Source organism: Alexandromys fortis, unplaced genomic scaffold, assembly GCF_014885135.2.
Source record: "Alexandromys fortis isolate MF-2015 unplaced genomic scaffold, M_Fortis_MF-2015_v1.1 scaffold_59, whole genome shotgun sequence".
Lineage (NCBI taxonomy): Eukaryota > Metazoa > Chordata > Mammalia > Rodentia > Cricetidae > Alexandromys > Alexandromys fortis.
Genome location: NW_026067943.1, coordinates 4,614,462 through 4,625,622, shown reverse-complemented (window position 1 = coordinate 4,625,622; position 11,161 = coordinate 4,614,462). Strand labels below are relative to the sequence as shown.

At 51.0% G+C, this 11,161-nt stretch overlaps 1 protein-coding gene across 3 annotated transcripts in view; it reads left to right on the top strand.

Moving 5' to 3' along the window:
- The first annotated feature begins 303 nt into the window (after positions 1–303).
- The window catches only part of Vgll4 (vestigial like family member 4), a 110,678-nt gene continuing 99,820 nt past the window's right edge, over positions 304–11,161 (top strand). The window contains exon 1 of one of the 3 annotated variants that reach the window (XM_050148307.1): positions 304–564. Coding sequence is in view for 1 of the 3 variants with exons in the window: in XM_050148305.1 (XP_050004262.1) it covers positions 673–1,391 (719 nt within the window). In the remaining 2 variants the exon portion in view is untranslated. Of the gene's footprint in view, positions 565–628; positions 1,392–11,161 lie in introns of those variants that run through there. The other 2 variants (XM_050148305.1, XM_050148308.1) reach the window with 2 other exon arrangements.

The window sequence follows — 11,161 nt, the reverse complement described above, 5'->3', positions numbered from 1 at the left end:
GCAGGTGGAGCTGTGGTAAAACCAGCCAGAAGTCCAGCCTCTGCCTGTTTTAAGAAGTTAGCGGCCGGTTATGCTAAGCAAATGTTTTCCTTAATTGTGGCAGTATGAGGAAAACAATGGAGGGCCCAGGGCTGCCGGGCCGGGGGCGTGTCCACTTCCCCCACCCCAGAGAATGACTGCTAAAAATTAAAGCCAGGTTTGGCCTTCGCCGGGTCACGTGCCCTCGCTAGAACCTGCACCAATAGGACGCGTTTCCCTCCTCCTCCGCCCCTGCCCGTCCCACTGCAGAGCTGGCTGGTGGCAGCACGAGTTTGCCCAGCGCAGCAAAGTGCAGCGCGCGCCCCGAGCGCCCTTTCCGCGGCTCGGATTTTCCTGCGTTTCCTCTTCCTAGCTAGTGGGTGGGGAGGCCGCGCGTGACTGTGGACGCGTGCGCGCGCTCGTGAAGTGCTGGAATGGGAGGGAACCCAGCCGGCTCGGAGTGTTTTGATCCGAGGCTGCCCTTTTGATTCTGTGGCACCCCGAGTTCCCACCTCCCAAGCCTGCGCGACCACTTTGTGCCTTCAGGTACGTGTAGCTGTGGGACTGTCGCGTCCCGGTGGCTTTGGGCGTGGAGTTTGGTGACCAGAGGGTGAGGCTGCGAGTGGCGCCCCACGGAGCTACCGCCGCGTGGGTATGAACGTAGAGCTTAGACTCCTGGGCGCCTACCGCCCCGCCGGCCCTCGGGCTGCAGCCTCCGGGTCCGTGTGGGGTCCCCAAAGGTGGCCCCGGTGCCCCGCGTGGCCGACTGAACGGGCAGGTTACGGGGAGACGGGCACGGAGCGTGGCGGGACGGTGGGGCGGAAGCCTGCTGGGAGCGCTTGGGGATGCGCGTGGCTGGTGGCGGCTGGCACCTGGACACACACCGGAGTGCCCGCGGATGTTCACGAGTGTGCCGGAAAGGTGCGTTCGTGGGGCTCGGGGGCGTGGCGCGTGAGGGATGCTGAGGAACGCCACGTCCGTGTGCCCTGCCCCGCAGAAGCAGCTCGGGGGAGCATCGCAACCCCAGCGATGTTCGGGGCCGGAGCTCTGGATTTCGAGCGCGCGGCGCCGGAGGGTACGCGCCGCTCGTGGCCGTGCGGCGCGGCCCCGCGGGCTCACCTGGGCGCGGCCCCACCTGCCCGGCCCGAGGGGCGTGTCCGGGGCGTGCGTAGGGCGTGGCTATGCCGGCCAGGAGGAGACCCGGCGCGGGCGGGCTGCGCCTCATTCCAGGGATTCCTCGCGCTCCCGAGCCTGCGCGTGTTGGAGAACCCGGTGGAGAGGAGCGCGTTCCCGAGTTCGCGCGCCCCTGAGCGTGCCCCGCCTCCGTACTCTGCGCCCCCGGCGGGGCCCGGCCAGCCCAAGGCGGGCAAGCGGTGAGTGCGGGGTACCCTGGCCCGGGTCCGGCGACCTAGGAGACCGGGACTCGCGGCGGATCGAGAGCGGCTGCTCGTGCTCACGGACCAGTCCAGCTCCGGCTGACCCGGGTCCCGGGCGCGCGCACAGGCCCCGAAGCTAGGCACCGGCTGGGTCCCGGCCGCGACGCTTCTAGGCTGCGGGACGCGGCTGTTTCTTCGCACTTCCTGCCCCCTGCTCAAAACGGGGCTGAGCGCCCTTCAAGCACCGCGTGAGGCCTCCCCGGAAAGCTCGGTCTTTGCCTTTTTTTGGGTTTTGTTTTGCTTTGCTCTAGAGTCTCGAATTCATCACACGGAGACATAGAGCCTTAGGCGAGGATGACAGGACTTGTTGGGGCGGCCTCGTCGTTAGCGCTTTCCTGCCTTTGCGTTCGTCGGTTTCCACGAGATGATTAAAAAGTCGGTTTCACTTTGATCGTTGGTCCCGTTTGTCTGTTCCTTGTGTTTCCTCCTTTAGTTAATAAGAACCAGCAGCCTGGTGTGGGGGAGGTGGGCGGTCTTGGAGTGTGGAGTGTTTATCAGAACCCGCTTTAATTTTTTTTTTTTTTTTTTCCCTTGAGACAGGATTTCTCTTTGTAGTTCTGGCTGGTCTGGAACTCCCCTTGTGGACCAGGCTGGCCTCAAACCCAAAGAGATCCACCTGCCTCTGCCTCTTGAGTGCTGGGACTAAAGGCATGAGCCGCCAGGTTCCTCAGAGCCCTCAATTTGGAAGACACTACCACCCTGGATGTGGAGTTTTGACCCCCCCCCCCCCCAAGAAAGTAGGCGCCTGTTTTTTTTCTGGGAACAAGGTTAACAAACAATATAGGTCCATTTGCAGTTTAGGATTTGAAGGTCAGTTTTGCATACCATTCTGGCTTGCCAAACTTGACCTCCTCTTCAGTCTCTGTGGTCATTGTTCCCTACAGCGGCTAATTAGGAGTCAAGGCCAACGGAGTGGGCTGTAGGAGACCTCAGGGCTGGGTGGTGCAGAGTCCGAGCTGGTGGTTGTCTTCTAGCAAGATCTTGTTTCTCTAAATGATGGATTTATGGGTACTTTACTCCGAAGATTCTTAGACCCAAGATAGTTTGTAAAGCCCTTCCCCTCCGATTGGAGGCAGAGTTCTTGATACAGTTACATCATTTTATTTTTATTTATTCATTTGTTTGTTTGATTGGTTAGTTTTTTGAGACAGTGTTTCTCTGTGTTGCCCTGGCTGACCAGGAACTTGCTCTGTAGACCAGGCTGGCCTCAAATTCAGAGAGCCTCCTGCCTCTGCCTCCCGAGTGCTGGGACAAAAGGTGTGTGCTGCCATTCCCGGCATGCTTTGTGTTTTAACTCTAGCAAAAGTTTCCTTTCGAGACCATTTGCCTTGCTACCTGTGAGTGTTTAACACTTCTGGGCCGTCTGCCTTTGCTTTAGATGTGGAAGGTAGAATGTGAACTAGTTTTTGTATTAACTAAAACCCAGTACAATTAAGAAGATAATTTTGCTGTAAAGAACCATGTCTGCATTCCAAACTGAATGTCATAGTGAAAACAGCTTCAGCTCATTGTTTCTGGAGAGTTCGAGTCCTGCCCACTGGTTCTGTCCCAGATAAACCTAAATATCCCAGATGATATCTAACATTCTGTTTTCTTTTTTAATTAACATTTAATTTTTTTTTTTTTTTTTTTTTTTTTTTTTTTGGTTTTTCGACACAGTTTTTCTCTTTGGCTTTGGAGCCTGTCCTGGCACTAGCTCTGTAGACCAGGCTGGTCTCGAACTCACAGAGATCCGCCTGCCTCTGCCTCCCGAGTGCTGGGATTAAAGGCGTGCGCCACCATCGCCCGGCAACATTTAAATTTTTTATTTTATATGTTTGGGTGTTTCCTCTGCACATATGTCTGTGTACTACATGCCTGCAGTGCTGAGGAGGCCTGAAGACCTGGCTTCATAGCTGGGGTTACAGATGTCTGTGAGCCACCACGTGGGTGCTAGGGACTGCATCAAGTCCTCTGCAAGAGCAGTCATCATAACCGCAGAGTCCTCTCTCCAGGACATCTTATTTTCTTCTGTGAGAGACCGACACTAGAGTTTTCAGAATCCAGGTGAACAAAGTCCTTGGAGCAGATCTGGAGTCAGGATTGGGAAAGTCTCTGAAGAGATGTAAACGTTTCATAAACGTGGCTCATGATGCTGGTTCTCCAGCTGACTTTGCAGTGACTTGAAGATTTCAACACTTTTTGCAGACATAGCTCTGAGAGTGAAACTTTCACCTTTAACTATTCTGTAGTGGAAAGTTCCAGTCCCTCTGGAGTCAGCCTTGTTACCCACCTCAGCGACTGCCCAGACAGCCCCACAGCAACGTCTTTGTGTCTCCTAAGGTTGTGTTGTCTGCAGCTAACTCGAACAACCTTTAAAAAAGATAAAACAGGAGGCGAGGAACGATAATAAAGGCTGTCTCGTGGGGGCTGGGGATGGCCAGGTGAAAAAGCATGAGGATCTGAGTTCAGATCCCCTGTACCCATTTAAGAGCTGGGCATAGGGGCTTGAGAGATGGCTTGGGGACAGTTCCCCACACCCACGTGGTAGCTCTCACCCATACACAACTCCAGTTCTAAATGATCAGATGTCCTCTTGGCTTCTGAGGGTCTAGCCAAAAGACTGGGTTCTATATTCAGGGAGAGACTCCGTCTCCAAAACAGATTCAGTTAGGAGACGGTGAGATAGGCAAATGTGAAAAGTTTTCTTGGACCTTTGAATGCGATTTTATAAAATACTGTCAGTTAAAAGTTCTGATAACAAAAGGCAGACACCTGGGAAATGTAAAGGAATTGAGGACCCTGGTGATTTTTTTTTTTTTTATTGCCTGAGATAAGGTGTTGGAGATAGGAGAAACCGGAGAAAGAGCAAAGTGTGTGTAAGAATGGTGTAGTAGCACACACCTGTAATTCCAGCATGTGTCAGAGAATTGTCCCCTGGGCTGTGTGTCCAATTCTAGGCGACATGGGTCAAGGAGACCTGTCTTAAAAAAATCAAACAAAAAGCCACCTCCAATGGGACATGCTAGCCAAGGGTCGTTCATGGTTGTAAGGGGGAACGTTAATACAGACTACGGTTGGAATCTGATAGAAGACTGGGTGAGTTCAGAGGAATGGTGCCAGCTGGTTGGCAGGGGTTTGTCCACCTAAAGAACAAATAGCAATGACAAGAACTTGGGCAGGGTTGCCAGGTCTGGAAGGCACATACTGACTGCCAAGACAGGAAAGCAAGGAAGTGTTGACACTGGGGTAGGAAGCGGAAATCTATGTGGGCTATAGTTTAATGGTTCTTTGGCAAAGGAGGAAAACCTTTCAGAACTCCTTTGTGTGCCTCACGCCTCCTGTCTGCTAATGAGATATAGTCTATTGCCATTATTCCCACTTACACCATGGCCCCACTCACCGCAGTTTGTGACCTTTCGAAGCAGAGCTTGCACTGTTTAAGGTGGAGGTTGGGCGGGTTTGGGTCTCTCCACGCACACTTTCTAAAGGAGGTTCAACAGGGCGATGCTCAGGCTTGTTCCGGTGTGTGAGCACGCCGTGCTTTGATGTGTGCTGGGGGAGCAGCTGGTGTAAGTACTGTGTTTTCTGTTTTCCTGCTTTTTGTGGGTGACTTGTTTCAAACAGCCTCCGAGCGTGATGGTGAAAATGCTTCAGGTCCTTCAGCTAGGAAGACTGTGATGTGCTCCGTGTAGAAAATGTGTATTGGAAGGAAGACGAGGTTTCGGGGTGCCTGGGAGAGCAGCGAGCTGTGAATTCCACGGTAATGAATCCATAGATATTCAGTAAGATGTGTTTAAACAAAAATACACCTGAAGCAAAGCTCTGTATTGGTCAGTCAGCAAAATGTGTTGAGAGGCTGAAAGGAACCACACTGAATATTTATGGAGCTTGTATGTGTGGTGTGCTTATCTTGTATGTGTATCACATGTGTGCAGGGCCCACTGAGGCTAGAAGAAGGTGCTAGAATCTGTGGAACTAGAGTTATAAAGCATGTGAGCCATCCTGTGGGTACGTGAACTGACCCAAGTTCTCTGAGAGCATGGAGTCCTCTTCATTGCTGAGGCATCTCTCCAGTTCCCCGTTCATGATGGTTTTACAGAACTTAATTATAGTAAGATAAGAGAACTAACTGCAGTTACTAATGACCGTGACCAGTGTGTCTAATGATACAATAGATCCCCATTTAGAAGACTTGCCTAGGACCCTGGCATGGTGACACATGCATAAAATTCCAACACTCGGGAGGCAGAGGCAGGTGAATCTCTGTGAGTTCAAAGCCACCTGGTCTACAGAGCTACTTCTGGGACAGTCAGGGCTGTTATGCAGAGAAACCCTGTCTTGGATAAAAAACCCAAAACAGAAAAGACTTATCTAGGTTTTGACAAGCTGGGAGTTAAGGGCAGAAGAGGGCGTGGGATCCCCTGGAGCTGGAGTTACAGGTGATCGTGAGTCACAGAGTTCACTTTTATGTAGGATGACAACAGCGGTGAGGAATGCTGAGAATTGGTAGTCGGTTAAAGTCAAGCCTTAAGCTGTTAGACACAGTAGGTCAGTGTGTGCCTATCACAGGCTCACTCTCCACGGGTTCTCTGAGAGGAATGAATGAACTTCAACCAGCAGAAAGAATGCAGGCCACACAGACAGCCTTGACAAGGGTCACGCAGTGTGCTGAGAGTCTCAGGTGGCTCACGGTCTACTTCCTAAGTCTACGCATTGCACCGTGGAGGCTGAGAACGAGTTGTGTTGTCAGGGCTGAGCATGTGGCTCAGTGCAGAGTGGTTCCCTAATGTGCTCAAGGCCCCTGGACTCGATTCCCAACTGTGATAAAGCAACGATTTTTCTGGTGCTAATGGCGTTGTAGTGACTGAGGTTGCTAGACACTGCATGGTAGCACTATCAGCTGGGTTGTCAAAGCCAATGAAAAGCCACCCCTCCCTTTCTGTGGGGCTGAGGAAGGCTGCAGAGCCTTGGGCCACTGTAGCATGAGGAATTATTAACACAGTTGAGCGGTACATTCCTTGAGGATTCTCCTTTGTTCCGCTCTAGCCCACTGTGGTCTTCCCTAGCTGGCAGTGGGAGGGAGAATCAAACATGGGTAGAGATGAAATGGCAGGTGCCTGCCACCTCTCTCTGAAATCCAGGGTGTCCAGTTCAGAGAGCTGGAGGATGAATCATTCTAGAGGAGACTTGTTCCCTGCGGAGGTGTCTGTCACAGGAGGGGCCTCAACCCCTTGCAGGTAGGGGACACACCTGGAGCAGCTGGGCCACATTCTAGGACCATCGGGGCCATAGAAAACAGTATTGGCTTTTACTGTGCAGCTTATTGTGGAGGCTGACAGCTACCCGAAGATTCCTAATTAGGGTTTTAAGTATGCACATATGTTTTCAATTCATAGAGCATGTAGGGATATTACCTGTATTTCAGGCATCAGCCCTGATGGATTTTCAGGCATGGTGGTGTACAGACATAAGAAGGTGAGTGTAAGTCAAAGCTGGTTGAGTCCTCGACATCCCTGGTGCTTCAGAGGCTAGCCATGTGGGTCAGCCACTCATTCTTGAGAGCATGCCCAGGGAGGGAAAGCTGGGGTATCAGAGACTCTACTGTGGGTGTTTCTTTAGTGGCCCACCTGAGGAGAGAACGATTTTTTTGGTTGTGAGCTTATTTAAACGACTGAGCCATCTCTCCAGCCCAAGAGCGATTTTTAATAGACTGTAATTCCACTTTTGGGGAGGTGGAGACAGGAAGATATTTGGCCAGCCAGTTTAGCCAAATCAGCAAGGTCCAGGTTCAGTGGCAAACCCTGTTTCAAAAGCTAGGGTACAGAGTGATACCTGGTGGGGAACCTGGTGCCGACCTCAGCCCTCTGCATTGCATGTGCATGCTCATGTGTACACACATGGTCACCACACAACACTTAAAAACATTTAAAAAGTAGTAAATGCAGGAAGGGGGGTGGATGAGGAGAGATTGGCTCATTGGTGCCAAGTTACAGAGGGGAAGACATTCTGGTGTCCCGAAGGCTTAGATTAAAGGCGAGTTCGACCATGCCTGGCATCATTGTCTTTAAGGATTGTATTAGTTCCTGTCCTGTTGCTGTCACGTTGGCTTATAGAGTCAGGATAGAGACTCCTGCAGGGTAGGCATGGTGTGGTGGGAGCTGGAGGCTGACTGATCACATTTTATCTGGAAACAGGAATCAATGAGAACAGTGAGGTAAGAACAGACCGTCAAGGCCACCCCACAGTGATCTTCCCCCAAACAGTACTACAACCATGGGCTAAGTGTTCAAATACAGGAGCCTATTGGAACATGTGTGTGTGTACGCGTGCACGTGTGTGTGTGCGTGCGCGCACACGCGCACATTTTTTAAATTTACTTTTATGTTCAATTGGTGTTTTGCCTGCATGTATGTCTGTGGGAGGGTGTCAGAAACTTTGGAAGTGGAGTTATAGACAAGTGTGAGCTTCCATATAGGTGCTGGGAATTGAACTTGTGTCCTCTGGAAGAGCAACCAGTGCTCTTAATCACTAAACCATCTCTCCAGTCCCTGTGTATGCACATTTCTTGTTCAGACCAGCACAGGGACAGGGGACCCGGGGCAAAGGTTAAGTGGCTGGCCATCCCGTTGGCTTTGGACGTCCACAGCAGCAAAGCCTAGCACACACTGGCCTTTCTGTGGATAAGTTGGTTTCTGGTCCTAGTGCCCTGCCTGTGTTAACAGATGGTGCAACATGAGGAGGAGAAGGAAAAAAAGGAACACAAATGGAACGTATCATTTGCACAGAGGGGTGGTCTGAGACGCTGTGAATAGATAGGGAGGCTGTGCATTACAAGAGGCTGGGTCCTCATGGAGTTGTGGTTGTCTGTGGTTTCTAGATTTTGGTGACAGTTTGGACCATGTCTTAGGGTTTCTATTGCTGTGATTACCATGACATCCTTTAACCCCAGCCCTCAGGAGGCAGAGGCAGGTGGATCGCTGTGAGTTCAAGGCCAGCCTGGTCTACAAAGTGAGCTCCAGGATAGCCAGGGCTACACAGAGAAACCTTGTCTTGAAACAAACTAATTAACTAACTAACAAAAAAAGAAACACCATGACCAAAAAGCAAGTTGGGGAGGAAAGGGATTATTTGATTTACACTTGTACATTGCTGTTCATCACCAAAGGAAGTCAGGACAGGGACTCAAACAGGGTAGGAACCTGGACGCAGGGGCTGATGTAGAGAGAGGTCATGGAGGGGGTGCTGATAACTGGGTTGCTCAGCCTGCTTTCTTATAGAAGCCAGGACCACCAGCCCAGGGATGGCACTACTCACTATGGGCCGTGGGCCCTCCCCCATTGATCACTAATTGAGAAAGTGATGTACAGCTGGATCTAATGGAGACATTTCCTCAACTGTGGCTCCTTCCCCTCTGATGACTCTAGCTTGTGTCTAGCTGATAAAATCAGCCAGTACAGCCTAACTCTTCATTTCGGCTTCCTAGCTAACCAGTGTGGTCTGCTGTGGGTATAAGCTGCTCCTAGACGACGGGGAGCCCACCGTTTGTTTTCTGTGCTGTTACAATCTGCTACTGGATAGAAAGAGATGAGGACCAGTGAAGCCCTCTTAAGTTCTGGATGGCCAAGAAGGTCACCGTCCTGACAATACTCACACTCCGGTTTGTGCTGTTGCCTCTTATTGGAGGAGGGTGAGTTCCCCCCAGGGGAATGGTTTGGACTGCTGATGGAACAGGGCCTGCAGGAGTTTGGGGGTACTTAACCATGTGCAGCTGGAAGTTGGGGAAACCGTCAAGTACCCTGGGACAGTCTAACACGTGGCCAAGTGATAGAGTGGGAGGAACTTCCAGGCAGCCTGACTGACTTCTGCTGTCTCCTACTGGAGCCTCTCCTCCAGTGCCCATGCTGGCTAAGAACTCTCCGTGGAAGGTAGATGTAGTCTCTAGTGCTCCTTGGGTAGAGCCCGGCAGCTCTGTGCCTTCCACCATGCAACTGTCCTGGAAAACTTGCATGACACACGCCTTAAATTCTTTTCCTCCCTTTGGGAGACATTAAATCACATATCTGTCATAATTTTCTTCTGTCCCCTTGTGGGCTGAAAGGACAACACAGATACTTATTTATTTTGGTGTAGAAGGGCAAAATAAATGGTTTTCAGGATTGTAGTTAGACATCATGGTAGCATTGGGTGCTCCCAAGCTTTAATAAATAGCTTCAGAGTTGGAGACCTCTTCCCTCACAGGAAGCTGACTGGGGACGAGATAACTGGGAAAGGAATGGGACTGGCAGAGAAAATACATGAGCAGTCTCTCTCTCTCTCTCTCTCTCTCTCTCTCTCTCTCTCTCTCTCTCTCTCTCTCTCTCTCTCTCTCTCTCGCTGCCCATGCATGTGTGTTCTGGTTCTGTTCATCTTGAGGTATGCCTGCATTTGACAGTGGCCATGAAGAAAGGCTAAAGGACGGTGTCACAGTGGTGTGCCGCGTTCCTCTCGCTTCAGTCCTAGTCCAGGTGTCAGCATGCCGAACAACTCTGTTTGGTTGTTGCTATGCTATAGTGTAGGAGCAGAAGAAGACAGCCTTATGGGGCTGCACCTAGACTGCCTTGCAGTTAAGTCTTGAGACTCCTCTGCACTCTGAACTTGAATCGGTTTTGAGAAGCATGGGGATGAGCCAGGCAGCCACTCCCCTCACGAAGACATTGGACTTGTCCTCCTCCTCTGCCCCATTCCTTTCCTCTGTTAGGTCTCACTTCAACTGCCCTCTTCAGGGAGACCTCCCTAGACTATCCTGTGAAAATTAGTGGCTGATACTTGGCCTGTTTTAGCCATTTTTCTCTTTCTGTTTTGTTTTTACTGAGTCCTGGGAACTGCACCTTGCTGTCCTGCTGACCTGCATACCTGGTCCTCATCATCAGTAGGAACATAACGCTGTATTTACAGTTTGCTTAATATGCTTGCATGTGTATTGACATTTTATTTCCTTCTGGTTCTAGTTTTGGAATAGGGTCTCGTGTAACACAGATTGGCCTTGAACTTTCTTAAATTATCTCCACATATGCACTCTTGTTGTGGACATGTGCACATGAGTACAGCTGCCTAGGCAGAGCTGTTAGAGTCTCCAGAAGCCCAAGTTGCAGGTGGTCGTGAACCGCTGGGAACAGAGCTCAGGTTCTCTGCAAGTGGAGCATAAACTCTTAGCCTTCGATGTATCTCTGCAGCCCCTGAACTCAATCTCTTTTCTTGCCTGGCACTTGGATGACAATATGGACTCCCTTGTAGAGCAAGCCCGTTCCCTGTTCTTATCTCAGGTCAGGTTCCCACAGATGTCCTTTTATTAAGTGCCTCAGCTGCTTTCTCCATCAGCCTTTCAGAATCCACCTTAGTCTCTGCGGGGCTTGGCTCATGAAATGGTTTGGAATTTCGCACAGCTGTTTGTAATCCACCTTCACCCTAGGTGATCTTTCGGGGATGCTTCAGGTTAGCAGGGTGACCGGAGGCGGGGTAAGAACTAGTGTGCATCCCCTGTCCCCTGCAGAGGGCCCACTGCACAGTAACAGCACAAGCAGAAAATGCTCACCAGTTTGCTTCAAGAGTTTCCAAGTGAATTTATCATAGACAAACTCTGTCTTTTTTTTGTTTTGTTTTCCTGGGTCTGCAAGATGGCTCAGCAAGTAGAGGCACTTGCCACCAACCCCGATGACCTGAGTTCTATTCCCAGGACCATTCTCAGG